Below are 24,269 nucleotides of genomic sequence, written 5' to 3' on the forward strand. Positions count from 1 at the left end.
TTAAAAATTTAAAAAGCCCAAACTGCATTTCTCATAAAATTATTTTTAGGAGCACCTGGGGGGCCTAGTCAGTTGAGTGACTGTACCCTGATTTCTGCTCGGGTCATGATCTCAAGGTTGTGAGGTAGAGCCCCATGTCAGGCTCTGTGCTGAGAGCCTGAAGCCTTCTTGGGATTCTTTCCTTCCCTCTCTCTTCCCCTCCCCTGCTTGTGTTTTCCCTCTCTCAAAATAAAGAAATAAATAAACTTTAAAAAACCTTATTTTTAAAAGAATCCCATAGGCATGTAATAAATAAAGCAGAAAACAAATTTTGATTCCTCCCTAGGTCTTGTAAGTACCATAAAATTATTACCAGTGTTTCCCATATTTCATAGACCTTCATAATTTCTATCAAAATAAATTGCAAAGAAACCAAATGATTCAGTAATTATAAAGTTAAATTTGGTTAAATAGATATGCAATTAAACACTGGGTTCTTTTTAGAAGGAAAGGGGTCAGAAGAGAGGAAACTTCCATTCTAAGCAGCACATGTATTTCAATCATCACCAAAACTTAGTTACAAATCATACGATATTCAAGTCCTTCCTTTTTGTTACAACATTTTATGGTGGAGGAAAACATTAGTGGTAATTAGTGCATGTTTGTGGGTTTCTCTAAAGAAATTAAAATCCCATGCTGTCAGCTCATGGAGCCTGACAAGGGGCTCAATACCCTGAACCATGAGTTCATGACCTGGATCGAAATCATGAGCTGCTCACTCAACCAACTGAGCCATCCAGGTGCCCCTGCAGTTGTTTTATTTTTAAAAAGTAAACCTTCATACTTTTTTTAAAAAATGAAAATTCTGAAGTTATTAGACAAGTCACTGATACAAAGGTGTTTACAGCAGTAATGAGTGAGTGGTAACATTCCCAGTGTAAAATGTCACACAATCAAATCACAACTTGAGAATTCAATCATTCAAGTGCTTCATCCCATACAGTAGGGTGTGGTCACCTTGAAAATAAAACCCATTTTCTGGATAATTTGTTGCCAATCAAGGTCTTCTTTACACCATCATCTCACACGGCAGGAAAGCTGGCCATGGTGGCGATTCCACAGTGGTTGTCCCGGTCTTTGGCTATGAGTATGTAGCCGTGTTTGCCCCAATTTGCACCCCAGCTGAAAGAAGATGGGGTTTTTCATTTATTACAGAGGAATAAACACATTTCTCTTTATGGACAATAACACCTGACACTCAGCAGTGCCCCAGAGGCCAGGACAGATTCAGGAAGACTCAAGAGAGGCCATCCTCGTTCATGGTTGAGTTCTAACCCAGCAGAGAAATCTATCCCCAAAACTTTCACAAAACCACAAAATGAGAGACAGGAAAAGGAATTTCTTGGGGTCAGAAGTGTTTCAGATGCAGTTATATTCAAACTATAGCAGGACCCTTGCAAGCTTGAAAGAGTAGCTTAATGTCATCAAATGAATATGTCTCTGTTCCTGCTAAGTGGGGCAAACACTTCTGGGGTCTCGGAAGTGGGCTCAAGGGTTTGATGATCTGTATCCAAATACTGATGCCAAAAGGATTTCCTTCTCAATTCCAAAGGTAAATATTTTTGGCTTTTTATACCTGTTCTTGACAATCCAATATTTTTTGTTATCCGATTCTTCTCCTTCAAAGCCATAGCCAACCACCAGAGCACCATGATTCAGGCGTTTATTGCTGCACTTTGGATCATAATAAATGCCTGGAAAAGTAAATTCAGTTCCAAGGTGGGACATCAAAGCGACATGATAACATCTAACAATAACCAAGTCACCGCAGTAAAGGAGGCATCTCAAAATTCAGGTGGAATATAAATCCAGTAAGACTTAGAAATCAGTTCTTTTTGTTTAGCAAGGCTAGGGATTTAGGCCCTTCCTAAATCTCCCTGCAATACCAGCAGAAATACACATCATCACAATCTCTTTTGTGAAGAACAGTCAAGAGGGATAGAAGAACACTCGCTGAAACTTTGTCATTCTATTCTACCATGTCAGCATTGGGAAGCAGCAGAAAAACACAAAATCACTTGAGCCAAGGGGTTCTTTCCAGCGTCCATTTCATTAGTAAAACTCATTGGAAATCTTCCAGGCTTAACAGCTGGGAAAAACTAAAGTAAGTTAAGCTATACCAATCAAATTATGTAGCCATTTAAATATATTTATGAAGTGCTTGAAAGAGAGGAAGTTGGGTCAAGTCATGTCAATATGTTGAACAACAGCCACAAAATCACATGTGCTGAAGGAACAACTACATGAAATCCATACCTTATAGATCAATCTTGCCTTATATGATGGTGGTTCCCCATTTGTCCTGCCTACTTTTCTATGTAGACACATGCTGACCTTTTTTATAGAACTGGAAGGAATTCAGACTTGCATCTACAGCAGCAGAGACAGGCCCCACAGTTGCCACTGTGCTCATTAGGCCATCCTCCTTGTTTACGACACTCCAGAAGGCAGTCACGTTGGCAACAGAATTCTCAGGCTTGTATTTGCAGGATTCATTCTTTCAAAGGTAAAGGGGGAGAGACTTGATCACTACCATCCACCTCCAGGGGAACAGGAGTGCAAGACTGTTTGCAACTGAATGATTTCCAAGTCAAGTTTGTTATAAAGCATCTCAGGACATAAAATGGGTTTGACCAATTTGACAATAAACTTCATATATTGAAAAAATAAAAAATAAATAAAATGGGTTTGATTGTTTTGAAGTTGAAAAATTAGCAGTGTCTATCCAATGAGACACTCTTTGGGTCTACTCGTTCATAAAGTTTTCACTCTGGAGACCTGTACTGTATATAAGATGGTGTTCGTGTCACCGTGTAACATAGTTGTAGGAATAGCTATATGGTAATGAGGTAATCAAAGAGCTGTGCTAGTAGGCTAATACATTTTAATGGCAGTTCTGACCATTTGCAGGTATAGAGTCTATAATCACATACAAGAATTCTAAATACAGGATCTGTTTCTACTGAATATGCTCAACTTTGATAAAAGATAAGGAACTCCACTTACCCGTGCATGATATGGATAGGATTCCTCTGAGTCCAGTCCCCCATTGTCCTTAACATACTGGAAGGACTTTAACCATTAGGCCACCACGGCAGCCGCCATTGCCTTGAGACCAAGAGCAGTCTACCAGGTTGTGCTCACTCAGTGAAATAAGTTTTCCAGTTTTCCAGAACATCTGTCCTTCAAGGGCACCAGTTGCACTAAAAGCCCTACAAGAATGACAGTCACCCTGAAAACAAAATGCAAACGTGCTTAGCCTACAAAATTAATTGCAAGACTTTAACAACAGCCCATAGGTCTGAAAACTCTTCTAAAACATAACAAACTGCATATTGTGCTTCAATTTTCATAGCAATGACACTGATTCCTTTTGGCTTTACTCTTGAGAGGGACCTGCTGAGTATTGTCCCACCTGATCTTTCACAGGAGTTACATAGCCTTTCTCTCTCCAGTCCACAGATGAAGGGATCTCAGCAAAGAGAGGTGCTTGGAACGCTTTCCCTTTTTGTGTTTCTGGATTTTAAGGTCATTCAACACCTGCTTGAATTCTTCACTGGTCTTCAAGGAAAAGGAAACAGAGTGTTGGCAAGCATGAGATGATTTGGAAAAGTGCTTAGAGGAAACCTGAAATGTTCAGCAATCTGTGCCATACTCACCATGTCGCCAAAACCATTCATTGCCATCATGAAATTGTGTTTCCCTTGGCTGTGTTCCTGATTGTGCTGTTCAATCATTTGCATATTCCTCTCCCACACTGCTCTCCTCTGTCCTTCTTCATCCTGGAGACAAACATATAACTTATCATCTTTATTTCTATTTAAAACCACCAGATGTGCACCTAGTGGATGTGCTCAAAGAGAGGAGGAGAAACCACAGCCAGGAATGCCTGATGCTTCTGGGAGTTATTCTCCAGCAACCACATGTATGCCCACACTGTGGGCAGTCACAGTACCCTGTTTACTGCCTTGGTAAGAGCAGCCTAAAGAAGCCACTCCCTGCTATGAACTCACACCAGCATAGAATGTTCTCTTCAGGGGTCCCTCTGGACAGCTTAAATGTTACCAAACATGCTATATAGTTTCCCGTGTGTTGCCTTCCACTGGGACCATTGTTCATCTAAGCTCTGTTTGACTTGTGGAGCAGCTGACACTATTCCCGGGCAAAGGGCAGCCAGGAAGAAGGAAGGGTGCATGTTTCAAAACCTAGGAAAGGAAAACACATGAGTTTCTGATTAGACCAAACCGTCTAAAAAGCCATCGTTCCTTCTGAGATGTTAGAGTCACTAAGAGCAGAAAGAATGAATTTATCCTCCTGAGTATTTACATGGGCTGTGGAGGAAGGCTGAGGTTGTGGGACGTGCAGTGCTCCCACTCCCTGCCCTGTGACATGCCTACTGCTTCCAGAACATGTAAATGGCAGCGCAGGGAGTGAGGACCTGAGTCCTGGTGTGTGGGGCAAGCTGCCATGTCTGGAGGGGTCAGGTCCTGGAAGAGTGCCTCCTGGAGCCCCAAACCCCCGACCCCCAAGGCAGCTGTCCCCAGTGTTTTCAGAGGTGGCCCACTCTTCATGCCAGTTCTGGGGATCTCACCTGTGGCAGGTGTAGTGCAGCTCAGTCACAGCTTCAGGTCAGGGGATGTCCAGGAGACCTGGTGATGGGTAGGAGGCTGTCCACTTAAGGTCTGGGATTGGCCCTAGCAACCCTGCCCCCACCACCTGCCTGCCCTGCAATTGGCTGATCCATCCTGTGGGCGGGGCCTCTGTGCCCTGGAGCTCTGGGCTGCTGGGGCATGTGATGCCTGGGTCCCTAATTATCCCAGGGGAATTTGTGCCTGCTTCAGTGGTCCCAGGGGAGGTGAGCTGGAGGACTAGGGACAGCCCTGTGGAGGGATCCGGTGCCTCCCTGAGGGCCCACATCAACTAATTACCATGAATTTATGCATTAGTGGATGGTTCATGAAAAGAATTCACCCGGAAAACCCCAACTGGCTTTTCAGCATCACCCTGCCTGTCCTTTAGTCCTAGTGTTTTTGGTGAAAATCTCCTGGAGGGATGAGAACAGGATAATCTAGTCTAGTGGTTCCTGTTTATTCTGAACAAACGTCGCTCAGGTGGAGGATGCAGAGCCCACAGTGGGAGGTGTTATCACTGTGTCAGGATGGGATGCCCCTGGGTTATGGAAGAATCTGGAGAGGTCAGGCAGTCCCCCAAACAGGGTATGCACTGGGCAAGGCTCAAGTCCTTTCAGGGAAAGGGGCAGAAGGGAGGGGTGTCCCAAGAAGGCGTGGCATTTTGTAATGCTCCTGTCCTGCCTCCCCCAGGTAGAGATTCTTCTTCCCTCTCAAGCCTTTCTCAAAACCAACATAAAAGAGTTATTTCCAGAAAAATTTGGTTTAATAAAAGGAGTAAAGGCAGCATGTAGAAATAGCATTTTCCTCCCCACTCTCTGCATTATGGAATATTGTGTTCCTCAGTGTCCAACATGCTTTTCTTCAGCTTTAATTTAAAAAGTTTCAGAAAGACATTTATTTCAAGAAATAAAGTATTTATCAGTATTTATGAATTTGCCCTCTGACAACTGGTTTTGATTCCATATGGCTAGACAGTGAGCTAGCGGTTCAGGACCTCCTTCCCTAGACCTACATTCTTGAGACACCCCAGTGATCTTACTCATGTGTTGTCTCCAGCACCTCTCTGCTCCAGGACAGCAGTTTGCAAAGGGATTCCATACAGGGACTCAGAGTCAGGGCTGGGCGAGTATGGCCATTCTACAGCTCTCCAGGTGTGGGGCCCACAGGCTCTGTAACACTCTCAGCCTCAGTTTCCTCAGTGAACACATGGGGCAATAGATTTTCCTCAGAGGATTCTTGTGAAGACTAAAGGAAATAATACATGTCAGGCATGAGCATAGAGTAGGGCTAATTTAATACTACTTCCTTGTGAGGTCACAGAAAATCCTTCCAAAGGTCCTGCTTCATTCAGAAAATATTTATCTGAGAATTTGAGGACCTAGGCAATCCCTACTGATTTCTTTACTTCCTGCGAGCCAGGTCACCAGATTAGCGAAATGAACCATAATGTATAGTGGTTAAGTAAGCCAATAGGGTCCTAAGTATGACGACTATATCTGTGTTTGTTGATGTGATGGAAATAAGCAGCGACAGTAAGCCTCCCTTGGAAAAGCAACTGGGAAAGGAAAGCCTGACCTCCAGCCTCTCCAGGTCACCAGTGCCTGCAACCTGGGTTCACCTGAAGCCACAGGGCAGCTCTCAGCGGACAGAGTGGTCTGAACTCAGGGTGAGCTCCTGGGAAGCCTGTCCTCCTATTGGGGCCTTACTCTCTTCTTCTGTAAATTATTCTAAAAATGCTCAGCTGACACAGGATTTAAATAGCATTTTTTAATCTTTAAAACAGCAAGGGAACAATTAGTTACTGATTTCACATTTATTTGTAAAACAATAAAAATTTCCTCCAGATTCTGAGTCTGTATTTCTAAAGTGTTAGAAGATCCCCCAGAGAAGCTAAGACGTGTGCACCTGCTGGGAAGGAGCAGAAGAGGGGGAGATGTGGGAACTGACTTTGCCTCAGGGCAAAAGCTGGTTTTACTTCTGTATTTGACTTTTCTGTTTGTAAAGCCTGTTTCTCTATGTGAGGGACCTCATTTCTACTAAGCTATATGCCCCAGTCATTTCATAAAAAATAAAAACTCTACTATGGTGCTTGCTTTCAAGGATTTACACTATGTTTATGCTTTGGGGAAAATGTCTTAAAAATTATTACTTCAGTCAAACATTTATTGTGGGTAGTTATCTGGTTCTGTACTCCAAATTATAGAGACTATGAGTCCTTTAAAATTTCACACTTTTAAATTTAATATCATATTCATTATAGTTTCCAAATATTTCACATCTTCTAGGTAGCACCAGAATAATCCATTAACAGAAGAAATACATCGTTTCTAAATATTTAACAGGAAGTAGAAGAGATGGCCACAGTGAGCACTTGTGATGTCACTCTAACAGTCCAAGTCCTCCCAACCTCTATGTGATACAGGCAGGAAATGTTTAATTTAGCATGGTGTAAAGTCATAGCAAGTGGTTTCTGATTAATTGTCCATGACTGTCAGGCTACTTAATCCTTCACAGTGTTATCCCTGGGCTCATTGTTCTCTTACCCCATTCTGAAGGAGCACCATCACTCTCATCATTATCTTTGTTTTCTGCCATTCTTTATTGCTGGCCCTAAATGGCATTTCCAGGCTCATCTCTCATCCCTGCCGCAATGCCACAAACAGTGCAGTCCATCAGCGCGCACTCTGAAGACCTGATGTTGCTGCGAGGAGCTCTCCTGTGCCTCAGTGCCTTGGTCAAGCTATGCCTTCCTCCTGGAATGCTCTTTCTTTCCATTCCACCTCTTTGAATGTCTGGTGGAATCCTGCTCTTCTCCCCAGTCCCCTATGAAAAGTCAGCAAATGGATTTTTTCTTTGTGTTTCCATAGCTTCTGGACAAGTCATCAGAGTACCTGTTACAGTGTTTGTAAGTTTGTGGTAGTCCTGGCTAGGCTGAGCTCCTCAAAGTCATGTTCATGTCTACTACACCATTGAACCTATTATGTCAATGACTGGGTGAGTAGGTGCTTGATTAATAAGAAAGGTTGCATGTTGCACTAAAAATATGGGCAGCAGAGCCAAATGATGACTTCCAATTCCTTTAGATTTTGACACTTTTTGATTTGCAATGTATATCCATACATAAAATTGCTCTCATTTTGGTCACATTAAAAATGAGTAAATGGAGCAGAAATATTCCCAATTCTGTTTATATATTTTTGTTTCTTTTTCCAAATAATAATCTGTGATAATCCATCCAAGGCAGGTGAATTTTCCTTCCACACTATAGATGAAGAAAGAATTTCATGAATAAATTAATGTTCAAGCAAATGCAGAAAATGTTTTAAATTATTTAGTAGAAAAAAATGCTTACAACATGGTTAGTATCATTATTATATGTATTCAAATGAGCAGAAAATTACAAGTATATCAGCTACTTATTAAGATCATTATTCCACTGGTTTCACTTTATCAGCAACAAGAGCAAGTTACTTGCAACTTTTGCTTCGGACATTCTACAGTCCAGGAAACCATCATCATCACCATCATCATCATTACCACCTTTGTAGCAGTTGTCAACAACTTGTGATATGTTAGGCATTGTTACATGGTTTAAATATATCACTGCATTTCCTTTCACAGTGACTTCTGCCTGAGAGAGTCTTTGAATCCTTGTTGCACTTCCCAATGATGAAATTTTGGAGTTGGCAAACTCTAAGTTAGTCCATATGCAAAGAATAAGAAAACTGACATGATGTGAAACTAGGGTAATTGACAGCTCAGGTATTTTAAGATATCTTTGAAGAGTAAAAGGCAGGTAATCCAAACCAATTAGATTCTTTTTTTTTTAATAGAATTTTGGAGAAGATACTTGGTTGTTGACAGAGTTGATAGCAATGCTAAAGAAACAGATGTCAGGACTGAAACAATTAGAATCCAGGGCAAATCTGGCAACTAAGCAGCAGGAACTAGTCAGCAATGTGGTCAGGGCTCAGTTGCTATAATAAAAGAATTCACATTGTTTCTTCCATCCTTGCATCATTCTGCTTCCAGATTGAAAAACCTGGAAGAAAATGTCTGTCAATATTTCATCCCGTGTCTAAGGGAGGGAAAGGCATCTTAATATAGCCCCCTCAAGACTGCATGTAATGGGAAAGAAGAAACCACAAAAGAAAGCATGCTGCTCCTACCAAGACAAGAGGAAATGGATGCTAGTGGCTAAGAAATGGCCCTCACTTAACTCATTTAGCTTCTCAACATACTGATAAGCTTTTTCTTTTCATTAAACATTTTCTTTTGAGATAATTATAGTCATATGCAATTGTAAGAAATAATACAGAGAAAACCCATGTCCTTCTTACTGGCAAGAAAACAAACACATAGATGGTTGGAACAGAATAGAATAGAAATCCCAGAAATAAACTAACACATATATAGAAGATATGAATAAACATTTTTCCAAAGAAGATTCATGGATGGCCAACAAGTACATGAAAATATGCTCATTGTTGTTAATCACCAGTAAATGCAAATCACATTGAGATGATACCTCACGCCTGTTAAGATGGCTGTTATCAAAAAGACAAGAAATAAAAAGCATAGTAAGGATGTGGAGAAAAGGACTGTCTTGTATACTGTTGGTGGAAATGTAAACTGGTGCAGTTCATTTGGAAAACAATATAGAGATACCCGCCAAATTAGAAATAGACCTACTATAACATCCAGAATGCCCACTTCTGGATATTATTCATAGAAAATGAAAATACTACCTGGAAATGATATATGTATTACATATCCATTGCAGTATTATTTAAAAGAGTCAAGATATAGAAACAGCCTAAATGTCAATTAATGAATGAGTGCATAAAGAAAATGTGGAATATATACACACTTACTCAGCCATAAAAAAGAATGGAATTTTTCCATTTGTGACAATATGGATGGACCTTAATGGTCATTATCCCAAGTGCAATAAGTCAGGCAAACAAAGGTAAATACTATATAATCTCTTCCATATGTGGAATCAAAACAAAAAACCAAAAATCAAACAAAGAAAAACAAACTAAGCTAATTGATACAGAAAAAAGTTTCCAGACACGGGGGCTGTGGATGGGAGAAATGGGAAGGAGGTCAAAATGTAAATATTCAAAACAAAAAGCCTGAGATAAAAAGCTGTTTGTTCCTCCTGCTATCTTACATTCTGTTTCACCTTTAGCTTCAATTCCAACATTAGCCTGAGGCAGAGAATTTAGTGCCTCTAACCCTGAAGGTAAAAAGAATAGAATCCAAAACATCTCTAATTATTGTGCACATAACTGGTCTCTCTTAACAAGGTATATCCTTCTCTTCCCTGTTTCCAGATTGGCTGGCATGTGTAGAAGTTTCTCTAAAGGAAGTGCATTTCTTGTTGGATCTTAGTGCAGGCAGCAAGGAGTAACTACTACATTCTACATTCTCACATTTTGCTGCCAAATTTCCTAATATTCCAGCCTGTTTATGTGTTGTCTATACCCCCAGGGACAATAGGTAACAGGTCAACCACCTTGTAACAGACATTTCCAGCTTCTCAGCTTACTTAATAAGGGCAGTGGTATCCTTACTGTATCCACCCTATCACAGCTCAGCCAATCCACATTGTACAGACTTTTATTTGTAAGACTCTATTTCTAAGTACCGGTTTCTCTAGTAGACATCACTATTCCAGTTTCAAATGACAGAAACCTAACTCCATATGCTTGAAAGTAGTTTATTGTCTTTGCATGGGAAACAGGGCAGTTTCTCTTCAAGCAGAGCTGGATTCAATCAGTAGCTTAGTAGGTGTGGGACAAACCTCTCTGTGAGCGATGTCATCACCCCCAATGTGATGACACCCATTCACTCTGGTTCTGGCTATTGGCCTCACTCTCAGACTTCTTATACTCCTCTTGACATTACAGACTTATCTATTTCTAAGGATGGCATCCTCAGAAAAGAGAAAGGATCTTGTCGAATAGCATAGACAGTCTTGGAATTGTTCCATTTGTTCTAATGAGCGTGCCGCAGGTGCTCATTTTAAATACATCTTTGTGGCTTGTAGATGAAGGAAGAGATGTTGGGCTTGGTCCTGGAGATAGGTTTGGTCAGTGACACCTGAAACACTCTCAAGGAGGAGGGGATGATTGAAAAGGGGTAAACAAAGAGTGCGATTGCTGAGTCATAGGGTAATAGAATGTTTCCTTTTGTAAGAAACTGCTTTGTGTGGGGGACATGTGGACAGGAAGATAAAAGGTATAAACTTCCAGTTATTAGATAGATAAATAAGTTCTTGGGCTGTAATAACCAGTGTGGAGACTATGGTGAACAGTACTGTATATTTGAAAGTTGCTGAGAGGAAAACCTAAGAGTTCTCATCACAGTGCAAATAATTATAACCTCGTGAGGTAATGGATATTAATTAAAGCTATTGTGGTGATCATTTTGCCATTTATACATATGTCAAATCATTATATTGTACACTTTAATACAATGTTATATCTCAATTATATCTCAATAAAACATTAAAAATCAGAAACCACTACCGTATTCTAGAATAGCTGTACCATGTTACATTCCCACCAGCAATGGCTGAGTGGCCCAGTTTCTCCACATCCTCACCAGCATTAAGTGTTATCACTCTTTGTATTTCACCCTATCTAATAGGTGTGTAAAGATGATCATCCTGGCTTAAACTGGCATTCCTCTAATGGCTGATAGTGGTGAACTCTTTCTCATGTGCTCATTGGCCGTCTGCATATCTTCCTTGGCGAAGATAAGATGTTTCCATCACTCTTACCTCATGCACATAGTGCACAGATGTATGGAGCTCATTCAGCACCAAACAAAAGGGCTGCTGTCGTTGCCTATGTTCTTTCTGTCCAGGGTCATCCATAGGCACCTGCGCAAAAATGGCTCCTTGATCCTGTCTGCAGATGAGTACTGGGTGTTCAGCAGTGTCATCCGATAGAGGAGTGCAGCAGAGTGTCCACTTTCTCTTAACACAATCTTGGTCATGACCCTCATGGCTACTTTGACGAGCTTCTCAGACCCAGTGTGGACTGTGGTTGTTCCTGCTGCAGGGAGGCTGTCTCTGCAGCTCTGCGGTTCTGGGCTCTTCGTGGCATTTAGCGAGAGGAGGCATTGACCTTGCTCGGAAATGCATAAGGGTTGTATTAAAACATAGCCCTTCTGCTATACTAGCAAGCCACTTCGCTATATTTGAAACAACAGGAAAGCTCTAAAGGTTTCATGCCAAGGTTTTACAAAATGTTTTGTGAAAAATGCACCACGAGCATGGAGATAGTAGATTGCTGTTCCAACAAACTCCAGTTTTCTGATTCCACTGTCAGGGGCTTTGTTTACAGTTTATTTATTTACTAATGGCTGCTTGTATAAAACCATCACCCTCACAGCTTCACTGGGTGATGTCAGCACACATTAGTCGCATTCTCTAATAACACGAGTCTCTTTCACGACTTGGCTGTGGTCACGACTTGAGGTGGTGAGAGGCTAGTAAGATCATTGTTCCCTCCCAGTTCTAAGCTCCACAGCTGGAGTTCAGATCACTTCTGTCTGTGAGGCCAGAGCCTTTTTTCAGGGCTGGTCATGTCAGCAGGATGAGGACGCCCCAAATCCCTGTTGTGGCTAAGTACAGCTGTGCCGCCTGACACACCAAAAGCATGCCTGAAAACAACAGTCGCTCACTGGTTCTCGCAGGTCTGTGCCTCGGCTGAAGGTTTTCTGATCCAGGCTGGGTCAGTGGGCTCTGCTCCGTGCATCTCGCATCCTCCTGGTCTCCATGTGGCAATGGCAGAAATAGGAGAGAGTGAGTGGAACACCCGGCTTCTTAGGGCCTGGGCTCAGAACTGGCACACTGTCCCTTCCATGTAATTCCATTGGGCAAAGCAAGTCACACAGACAGACCCAACTGCATCTGAGCAGAAAGGTCCACCCTGTTGAGGGAATGAATATTTCTGAATAAGAATCCACCTGGCAGCTGGGATCCGGGAGCACGTGTCCCCATAGCAGGGTGGAGGAGTATGGCATTTTTATGCTCCAGTCTCAGAAGACTGTTCTGTTTCTGGGACAGTTATCAGATTCCACCGGGTTCAAGAAGAGGGGACATAAGAGGAACTGGGCGACTCAATCGGTTAAGTGTCTGATGTCGACTCAGGTCATGATCTCATAGTCTGTGAGTTCGAACCCTGTGTCGGGCTCTGTGCTACCAGCTCAGAGCCTGGGGCCTGCTTCGGATTCTGTGTCTGCCTCTCTCTGCCACTCCCCACTCATTCTCTGTCTCTCTCTGTCTCTCTCTTTCTGCATCTGAAAAATAAACATTAAAAAAATTTTTTTAAAGAAGAGGAACATAGACCCCATCATTCAATGCAAGGTGTGACAAGGTCATTTGGTAAAAAGACCACATATAATTGGAGATATTGATATGGATATCCCTGGAAAATGCTATCTGCAAAACAAAACAAAACAAAACAAAACAAAACAACAAAACAAACCCACAATAGTGTTTCAAAGAGACCAGCCCTGTCTTGGCACTCTGTGCTTTGTGTGCTGCAGCACACTCTCAGAATCCTGAGTGGCGGTGGGTACCTTTTCGTACGCAGAAGAAATTATTTCCTCCAAAGGGAATGAGCTCCAGGTTTCCAGAGTGTAAGTTTCTACCTGGACACTGAGATCTGCCGTGGCTTTAAGGGACTACATTTCTTTCTGGGAGCCCTGACTTGCCAGAGAACACGTGTGGTGGGCAGTGCTGATAACATGGGGCCTCCTACAGATCACTGCAAGATCACCCAAAGCCCATGGCTGCTTTCCCAGGCAGGTGAGGGGGCGAAGTGAGAAGAGTGTGCAGATTCTGGTGTAGGCTGCCAGCTTCCCAGGGTGTGACCGTGGGCTCCACTAGCTTCTCTTGGTTCCAGTTTTCTTATTTTGTGAACCAGGAAGGCGAAGCTTGTTCTGAGGGGTAAGCTGGGCTCATGCATACGAGGCACTGGAATTGGCTCTGGGAAAGCTCTCCACACATACGGACTCATATAAAGATGGTGGTGGCTGATAGGCATTGGGATGGAGACAGAGCAGAGAACCACTGGGCATTTGCCATAGACTAAAGGCTTATGCCTCCACCAATTCATGTATGGACACCCTAATGCCCAAGGTGAAGGCATTAGGAGGCGGAGTGTTTGGGAGGTGATTGGAGCCCACAGGCCTGGGATTAGTGCCCTTACAAAGATAGTCCCAGGGAGCTCCTTAACCTTTTTCTGCCCTGTGAGGACACAGTCAAAAGATGGCCACCTATGAAGAAGAAATAGCCCTTTGTCAGATTGTGGATTTGCTGGTGACTTGATCTTGGGCTTCCAGCCTCCAGAACTGTGAGAAATAAACTTTCTGTTGTGTACAAGCCCCCTGTCTATGTTGCTCTGTCATAGCAGCCGGGACAGACTAAGACAACGTTTATGCATGGCAAAGAGCTGAGTCCTGATTTCCACAGGTTGATGCAAGTCTCTGTAGGGCTGGGTGGACAGACAACATTTCTCTTCTGGGTTTCCTTTTTAAAGCCCAAAGAGAAGGACAGTTTGGCCTGAGAAGTGAAGATAATTGCTCTTCTTCACTGGATAGGGTAGAAGTAGAACGTATTTGAAGTTATTCTGGATACCAAGAATTTATTTGGAGTAGCAGAGAAATTACAGGAAAACCAAAATACTTTCTACAGTGTCTCAAGCTTTTTCCTATGTCATTTATTGCTTAAGTAAAGAAACATGAAACTTGGTGATTTCTTTTTTTAATGTATATCAGATAACATTTTATATGCCACTTCCTTTCACTCAAAATATAGCATGTTCATCCTTTTATATCAGTACATGTAGATCTATGTGGGGTGTTTCTATCTTCCTTCTTTTTTAAAAAATAATTTATTGTCAAATTGGCTTACATGCAAGACCCAGTTCTCATCCCAACAAGTGCCCTTCTCAATGCCCATCACCCATTTTCCCCTCTCCCTCAACCCCCATCCACCTTCAGTTTGTTCTGTATAAGAGTCTCTTGTGGTTTTCCTCCCTCCCTCTCTGTTTTTTTCCCCTTCCTTTCCCCCATGGAGTTCTGTTAAGTTTGTCAAGATCCACATATGAGTGAATACATATGATATCTGTTCTTCTCTGACTGACTTATTTCACTCAGCATGATACCTTCCAGTTCCATCCACGTTGCTGCAAATGACATGATTTCATTCTTTCTCATTGCCAGGTAGTATTCCATTGTATATAAAAACCACATCTTCTTTATCCATTTGTCAGTTGATGGACATTTAGGCTCTTTGCATAATTTGGCTAGTGTTGAAAGCACTGCTATAAACATTGGGGTACATGTGTCGCTATGCATCAACACTCTTGTATCCCTTGGATAAATACTAGTAGTGCTATTGCTGGCTCATAGGGTAGTTCTATCTTTAATTTTTTTGAGGAATCTCCACACTGTTTTTCAGAGTGGCTGCACCAGTTTGCATTCCCACCAACAGTGCAAGAGGGTTCCCGTTTCTCCACATCCTCCCCAGCATCTATAGTTTCCGGATTTGTTCATTTTAGCCACTCTGACTGGTGTGAGGGTGGTATCTCAGTGTAGCTTTGATTTGTATTTCCCTGATGATAAGTGACGTTGAGCATTGTTTCATGTGTCTTCTGGATGTCTTCTGTGTAAAAGTGTTCATGTCTGCTGTGCATTTCTTCACTGGATTATTTGTTTTTCAGGTGTTGAGTTTGGTGAGTTCTTTATAGATTTTGGATACTAACCCTTTATCTGATATTCCATTTGCAAATATCTTTTCCCATTCTGCCGGTTGCCTTTTAGTTTTGTTGATTGTTTCCTTTGCAGTGCAGAAGCTTTTTATTTTAATGAGGTTCCAATAGTTCATTTTTTGCTTTTAATTCCCTTGCCTTTGGAGACATATTGAGCAAGAAATTGTTGCAGCTGAGGTCAAAGAGGTTGTTGCCTATTTTCTCCTCTAGGGTTTTGATAGTTTCCTTTCTCTCATTTAGTTCTTTCATCCATTTTGAGTTTATTTTTGTGTATGGTGTAAGAAAGTAATGAAGATGAATTCTTAAACTCTCTCAAGAAAATACTAGCTGGGGTCATCCTTCCAGATATCTCAAACACATGATATAATTGATTTTTTTAAAATTTTACTCCTCTAGTGATGTCTCTGGCAATCAGATTGCCAGTAATAACTCCACATCTGCAGGCAGCAATGAGAGCCACATGAAGACTCTGTCATCGCCATGGGCCTGTCAAAAAGGCTCAGTCACATTCTCAGATACTAAAGATGGAGCCTACAGTGAAGGAGAGGACTGGGGGCTGTCAGCTGTGTGATCAAGTCGCCAGAGGATGGAATGGTGGCAGCATAGGATGACATGGTCCCCAGAGCCAGTTTCTCTGCAGTTTTGTAACGTCATAAGCATCTGCTACCCCTGCGGAGTATGAGGTTTTTGAGGTCATGTAGTTCTGACCTGAAATATGTGCTGTGGGCAGGAGTGCTTCCTGGACTATGAGGAAAGGTGGTAAAAATGGAAAGCTGGTAAAAGTTGTGCAAGCAAACATGGTCAGGGCCAAATAGCCTTGGTTACTGAAGATTTGAGACTGGATTTGATTTGTGTATTCTATGCCTTATAGACAAATCTTGAGACCTAAAATCCTCTAGGGCAGGGCTTCTTAAAATGATGTCCATTGATATCTTGGGTTCATGGATAGACTTCAGGCAGCCTTTATTAATCAGGGTTCTCCAGAGAAACAGAACCACAAGATGTATATATACAGAATGAGATTTATGATAAGGAATTGGTCCACATGCTCAGGAAGGCTGAGAATTCCCAAGATCTACAGCCAACAAGCTGGAAACACAAAAGATCCCAAGGTGTAGTTCAGTCCAACTGGGAAGACCTGACTACCAGATGTCAGACCCAGAGAGGCAATGGTCCAAGTTCCATTCCAAATGCTGGCAGGCTCCAGGCCCAAGATGAGCCAGTGTTTCACTTCCAGTCCAAGGTCAGTAAAGACCAATGTCCCAGCTAGAAGTCAGGCAGCAGGAGGAGTTCCCCATTACTCAGGAGAGGGTCAGTTGGTTTTTTTAACCTATGTAGGCCTTTAACTGATTGGAAGAGGGTTGCCCAAATTAGGGAGGACAGTCTGCCTTACTTAGTATACCAATTCCAATGTTATTCTCATTCCAAGTCACCCTCACAAACACACTGAGAATGTTTGAACAGATGTTCAAATATTTTCTGACCTAGTCAAGTTGACACATAAATTTAACTCTCACAATTCAAGTCCTTGTCTTCTTGGCGTACTCACACATCTTCTCAAACCATACTTCATCTACAGATGAAGACAATGACAAGGTCATAATTTTGTCTAAAATGATACAACTAAGCAATTACAGCCAAAAATGCACCAATGCCTTTCCCCACAGAGGAAATAAGGTTCTTGAGTGATATTTACTCTTGTCCTTGATACCCCAAAACTAAAATACTGTGACATAAAATCAACAATACCTAAATGCTATGACACAAAGTCAGTACATCTTATGTCACGTGATAAAGGAGTAACAGAGGGAAAAAGACAAAGATATTTTATGTACACACATACACATATGTATTCATGACAAAATAGGAAGGAACAGTTCATGATAATGACAATCCTCATTCTGGAAGTGGACACATGGTACTACATAGCTAATATTATAACTACTTTCTTCTACAGTCTCTGTCCCTTTCCCTGATACTGGAGATGGACCATTTTGCATTCCCTTGGCCCTCAGCGAGTACCTCAGGTAGTCATGATACTTTACCTGATGTGGTGACCCAAACCTTCATCCTTGAAGGGTCTTAGGCAATAACTAGCCTGCTGGATTGGGTTGCTGTGATTTTCTACTGACATTAATCACAGGGCACCTTAAGGTATCTCTTGTATTCCAGACATACTCTCCCTTACCTCCAAGATGGAGTACCATTCCAATTTCTCCCAGGTAGTGAAGATTATTCATCTCATCCAGTACCATAGCTCCCTCTTTGCCTGCTGACTAAAGGGCATGAGGAACCTAAGTGTTTAGGGAGCAGTCTTAACTTCCAGTTCAATGGAATCATTGTGTTCTGGTGGAAGCATTTCTCCCTCTGGAACTAGGCATCTAGGGCAGAAGAGAATAAAGTAACAAAAACAGGAAGCACAAATTTTACTAGTGGATCACTAGGGGTAATAGTGAGAGCTGCCTCTCCCATATCTACCCCTTGATTCTTGAACCTTGGAAGTCTGGCTATTAGAGAAATAGCACCATATTGGATGTTGATTCGGACCACATGCAGCCTGCTAGAGAGCCTTGTCTCAGTCCTGCAAGATATTGCCATGCAGCTTGTGTTATAACTGAGTCTTCAAAAGGTCATCCCACCATTCTATCAAGCCAGCTGTTTTGGATGTTAGAAAACATGTTAAGAACACCGAATTCCATGAGCATTGGACCATTGTTTCAGTTAATTGGCTGTCAAGTGAGGTCCTTGAATATGGTAATGCTGTGTAGGATACCATAATTGTATTGAGTGGATAGTAATTTTGGCAAAAGGATTGCATGTGGGGAAGACAAATCTGTATCCAGACTGTCTATTCCACAAAGAACAAAAGGCTGCCCCTTTCCTGATGGAAACGGTCCAATGTAAACACCTACCACCAGGTAGCTAGTTGATCACCCTGGATAATAGTGTCATATCTGAGACTCAGTGTTGATCTTTGCTGACAGCAGATTGGGCACTCAGCAGTGGCCATTGCCAGCTTGCCCCTGTAAAAGAAGTCCATTTTGCTGAGTCCATGCATAATCTCCATCCCTGCTACCATGGCCATTTTGTCCATGAGTCCTTTGGGCAATGGTGGGGTGACTATGAAATGAGGCTGACTGCTATTCACAGAACGGGTCACCTTACCCACTCGATTATTAAAATCCTCCTCTGCTGAATTCACCCTTTAGTGAGTATTCACACAGGACACAAATACCTTCACACTTTCTACCCACTAAGAAAGGTTTGTTCACACACCTTACCCCCAAATTTCCTTGGAACCACCTATCCAGTAATGGTCTAAGTCTTTAGTCATCTTGGCAAACCATGGTACACAGCTCATAAATCATAATATAATAACATGTTTGGCTGTATCTCCTTCCAAGGAAAGTGAACCACCAAGTCTATAACTGGAAGTTCTGCCATTGGGTAGAATCTCTCCTCCCCACTGTCTTTTACAGATGTCCCAGATAAGACTATAGTGCCACAGCTGTTCACTTTCAAGTGAACCCTACCCATTGTGTAGAACAACCTGTAAACCTGGCCTGAATGTTATCTGTCAATAGAGAACTCCCAGTGAGGCCATAGGTGCAGGCTGGGTGAAAGTAAGCAGGGGTGGGAGCCATGGACATTTGGGTGCTCCCTAGGGTAAATTACTCATGCTTTCAGGGCACTCTTGGGCCTAACTGTGCATATATCACCCCCATATTATGACGGTGTTGATGTGCATGTCCAACTTTATGGCTTCGTTCATCAGATAACATCCATGCATGATGGGCAACCTAGGTCACACTGTAAACTGATGACCCGTAGTTAAATATTCAGTCTCTACTAAGGCTCAGGAGCAGGCCAAGACCTCTTTCTGAAAAGAAGAATATGGCTTGCTTCCAAAATCCTCAGTGTCTGTGCTGTTATTCACCTACAGGGGACTGCCAAAGTCTCCAAACAGCACCCCCATCTGCCACTGACTTCAAGCACCATTGAATGCGACCCAAGTGGCACAACAGCCACATAGCTATTGTACCTGATGCAGAGCTTTCTCTTGTTTCTGTACCTCACTCAAAACCAGCAGTGTGTTTGATTACTCAGTAAATAGAACATGACATCCACAGGAGGAATAGGTTGTTTCCAAAATCCAAAGATGTCAAAACCCAAAGGAAGACTTGTACCTCTCTTTTGGCTTGAGAGGGACAGGGGGCACAGATGCAATAACATATCCTTCTCCTTGGAAGAGATCTCTCCACTAGCCCCACACCATTGGGCACCTAGAAATTTCACAGAAATAGAAGACCCTTTAATTTTTATCTGATTTATTTCTCATCCTCTAAAACAAAAAATGTCCAATCAGCATAATGCCATCAGTGCTATAGACCACTGTGATATCTTCTGGAAGGGAGGGGCAATCATGATCCCTGGGAACTAAGTTATGACATAGGATGGAGTGTTGATATATCCCTGACATAGAACAGGGAAGGTATATTGATGGCCTTGCCAGCTGAAAGTATGCTGCTTCTGGTTGGACTTATGGCAGAGATGGAGAAAAGGGCATTTGGCCAAATCAAAGCCACAAACTATTTGTTCAAGCCATGCAACCACATCTGGTCCAACACTGATTGAAGTGACCACCTGCTTAAGCTTATGATGATCCATTGTCTTTCTCCAGGATCAATCTGTCTTCTGCACAGGCCAAATAGGAGAGATAAATGGGTATGCAGTGACAATCACCACTCTTATGACTTTCAAGGCCTTGATGGTGGAACTAACCTCTGCAACATCGCCAAGAATGTGCTATTGTTTCTGATTTGCCACTTTCCTCAGTAGAGCCAGTTCTAGTGGCTTGTCCCTCACTTTGAAGGTCAGGGAGTCAATATGTGGGTTCTGCCAAATACAGGGCTCAGTAATATCTATTCTAATTATGTATTCAAGAACTGGGAATATAACCACAGGATGGGTTTGGGGACCCACTAGGACCACTAGGAGATGGATATGTGCTAAAACTTCAATGATCACCTGATTTCCATAAGCCTGTACTTTGACTGGTGGACCATAGCGACATTTTGGGTCTCTTGGAATTAGTGCTGATTCAGAGTGAGTCTCTAGTAGTCCCTGAAATGTCTGATTATTTCCAATATATTTACCCTGGTCTAAGCCAGAGGTACCTTGAGGAAAGGCTGGAGAAATATTAACAGGAAAAATGTTTGCTAGTGTACCAGGGTCCTTCCTCAAGGGGCCCTGGACTCTTTTTCATTCAATGGTCCGGGGTCTGTAAACTGGCTCAAGTCTGGGAATTGATTAAAGGATGTAATTCTCTTTTATGACTCAGGTTAGACTTTTGTTCTGGAACTTTTCTGCTTAGTAAGAATTTAGCAGCTTCCTATTTGATTCACCTTTAGGAACACTGTGATCAATTAAGGAACACCACAGGTGTGCATGAGGCAGACAATTCTGATTGCTACTCTGACTCTGCTGTCCATCACAGTGATGGCACCAACCCTGCCTTGGGCTGTTGAGTGCTGCCACTGGGCCCATCACAAATTAATTTCTCACAAAAGTGATACAAATTATGTCTTCTGCATCCTTCCAATGTGGGTGAGAATGTCTTAAGTGACAAATACAATCTAACATTCCAATCTTTCTACACCCGTGAATCCCTTCTTCTACATTAAACCAGGGCAGATCTGGCATTTCCAACTCACTCACTATGGGCCACCTTTTGGTCCACGTTTCACAACTAACCAAACAAACTGCTAGACCATTTCTGACTCCCCAACTGCAACATTAAATGTAGAACCTCCTCTTGTGGAGCCCATATGAATAAATTCATCCTAACCCAAGTTTATGTTCTTTTCCCCACTGCCTCACTCCCTTACTATCCATTCTTATACATGTTACCCAGAGCTTTTTGTATAAGTTAGAAAATTTGAGTAGTTCCTTTGGAGTATAGTGCAATCCCTCCTGGGTCACACTTCATCCTTCACCTTTAGGGACCTACTGAGAACTCAGCTTAGCTGGAGCAAAAAGGGGATGTTAGGGGTAGGTCCTGTCTTTGCTCAGCTGCCATAACAAAATACCATTGACTTTGTGGCTTAAAGAACAGAAATTTATTTCTCCCAGTTCTGGAGGCTGGAAGTTCAAGATCAAGGTGATGGTTGATTAGGTTTCTGGTGAGAGATCCCTTCCTGTATTGCACGTGACCACCTTTCTGTTCTGTATTAAAAATGGCCTTTCCTTGGGTATGTGCATGGGGAGAGACAGAAAAAGAGATCAGAAATATATATTTCTCTGTATCTTCTTATAATGCCATCAATCTTATTAGATTAAGGCTCCACCCTTATGACCTCATTTAACATTAATTACCTCTTAAAGCTCTTAAACAGTTTAAGGACTAGTGCCAGGACCAAGAGTCTCCTGTTATTTAGGTTTTTGGACTTTGGGTTGTGCTCTACTGTTTACTAGTTATCAGGATCACCCAAGATTGTCTCCAAAGTGAGCTGTGGAAACTGAGCTGACATTAAACCATGAGGTTCCTTTGACAAGAAAGGAATTTAGTGACCAAGGCCTCTAAATACACAGGGCATTATGCATGGTAGCCAGAGTTGCGCAGTCATGGCCAAGGACTCTGAAACTACACTGGGGATTATTGAAGCATTGAAAATAAGGGTAAAATGGACTGATCTTTAGATAGAATTATTAGCAATCACCTTTTCTAATATAACTATGCTCTATGGCATTCTTTCCACTTATCTCACGCTAATGGAAATTTGTCCTAAAATAAATAAGTGGTTATTTTCTGGATTCTGAATCAAAGGTTAAAAAGTTTTCTCTTTTGAACATATACTTCTCAAAAATGGCTGGTAAGCACATGAAAAGGCACCCAACATCACTAGTCTTTAAAGAAATACAAACTAAAACCATACTGAGAACACTTGTTCTGTCTACTAACATAGCTAACATTAACATGATAGATAAGACCAAATGGTGAGGATAAATAAAACAGGAACTCTTTTACATTACTACTGAGAGTTAACAATGGGGCATCCACTTTGGAAAGCCAGCTGTTTCTTAGAAAATTAAATCATATGTCTTTCATATGACCCAGCTATTAACTCCTGGGTGTTTCCTCAAGAGAAATGAAGCATGTGGCCACAGAACAGCTTGTACTAGAATGTTAATAGCAGCTGTATTTGTAATAGCCAAAAGGTGGAAGGACTCCCAGTGGCCATCAACAGGAGAATGCCCAGATGAGTGTATTCATCCATACACTGGAATACTACCCAGCAATGGGAAGAGGGAAAGGCTGATAGGGGCAACACCGTGGAAGATCTCACAGAGAGTGTGTTGAGTGAAAGAGGAAGATACACACAAGAGTGCACACTGTGTGATTTTACTGATATGAACTCAAAGACATGCAAAAGTATTTGTGGCAAGAGAAATCAGAACAGTGGTTGCCCCAGCAGGTGTGGTGGGTGGGCACTGACTGAAAAAGCAGCACAACGGATGTTGCTGGTTGGGTTGAATGTTCTGTCTTCTGAACTTGTTGTTCACATAAGCAAATAGATTTATCAAGATTCACCTATGTGTAAGATGTGGGCTCTTTGCCTCAGTTAAAAATATGCCACAAGTGAAACAAAATGAACCAGATTCTCAATTTTTTCTCTCTGTAACATAGAATTAATACATCCTCCTCCCTCTCACACCCAATAAAAGAAGTATCTGTCTGGTCAGTGTGGCCAGAGCGTCAGCTGGGAAAATGTACCTGATGGACATAGGGGAAAAGGCAAGGGGCATTTGGAGGGAGGATGGAATGCAGGAGGAGGGGTTTTCTCCAGGAAACCTGTCCAAACTTGGGAGAAAGGATCAGATCAAAGAGGACAGGTGGTGATGTATGAAAGGCTGTTGAGGTGTGTCAGAAAGAAGTTGCGTTATGCCACTGAAAGTGAGGAAGGACATTAGTTTTCTGCAGGGGAAATAGTGTTAGCCATATTTTTCAGACTTATATTTTGCCAAGAAATTTCCCTTTTGAGGCAAGAATTAGTTTTTCCCTGCTGAATGTTTTGTTCAGGTTTTGTTCCGAATTTAGTTCTTCCCAGCTTTAGCACAACTAAAGCAGACTGATTCAGCAGGTAAAGTATTAAAAACACAGTGTTGGAATCCTGCAAAAGTCTCAACACGAGGTGTTTCTGGAGTGCAATGAGGAATTCACACTTGTGAACTACACCAGGGAACCACAGAGCTGGCTGGGGCCACAGGCAACTTTGATCTTTCAATAAACTACAAACAAAACAATGATCTGCCATTCCACCATTATACCTCCATTCCGTAGGTGTGGACGGGAGATAGTGTTCATTCATTCAACAAATACTTATTTAGGACCTACATGAACATGATGATTGATTCACAGGCAAAGGCAGACAATAATCAAATAAATATGTAGTCATTCAGGCCACTGGTTTTGGAATTAAATAATTCTGGATTCAAATCTTGATTCTGCTTCTTACTAGTCATGTATAACCTTGGCAAGACCCTTCACCTTAAAGAGCCTCCATTTTCTCATCTGTGAAAGGGGATTAAAAATGCCTACCTCTGATTGATATTGTAAGGATGATAGAGGATACATTATATGGTGGTCAGCATACAATCCCTAGCATGTAGTTACTACTATTATTCTTAATGATTTTCTGGAATTTATTAGGGCCCTTAAACCATCAAAACACCCTCGTTGGGGTCATGCTTTTAGATATATCACTTAAGATTATAGAATTATCAGACAACACGGAAAAAGAATAGA

General features: G+C 42.0%; 1 protein-coding gene across 1 annotated transcript; it reads right to left on the minus strand.

The window, feature by feature from the left end:
- Window positions 1–1,061: 1,061 nt before the first annotated feature.
- LOC124525191 (procathepsin L-like) lies at window positions 1,062–4,234 on the minus strand. Its single transcript, XM_047097716.1, is given in 10 exon segments — window positions 1,062–1,161; window positions 1,616–1,733; window positions 2,374–2,536; window positions 3,046–3,114; window positions 3,116–3,271; window positions 3,455–3,537; window positions 3,540–3,600; window positions 3,699–3,821; window position 3,995; window positions 4,110–4,234. Coding segments are annotated over 10 exon segments (999 nt in total).
- Window positions 4,235–24,269: the final 20,035 nt, after the last annotated feature.

Source organism: Lynx rufus, unplaced genomic scaffold, assembly GCF_022079265.1.
Source record: "Lynx rufus isolate CCGP_SWC_20201006 ecotype Redwood Valley unplaced genomic scaffold, mLynRuf1.p SCAF_10, whole genome shotgun sequence".
In the NCBI taxonomy this organism is placed as follows: Eukaryota; Metazoa; Chordata; class Mammalia; order Carnivora; family Felidae; genus Lynx; species Lynx rufus.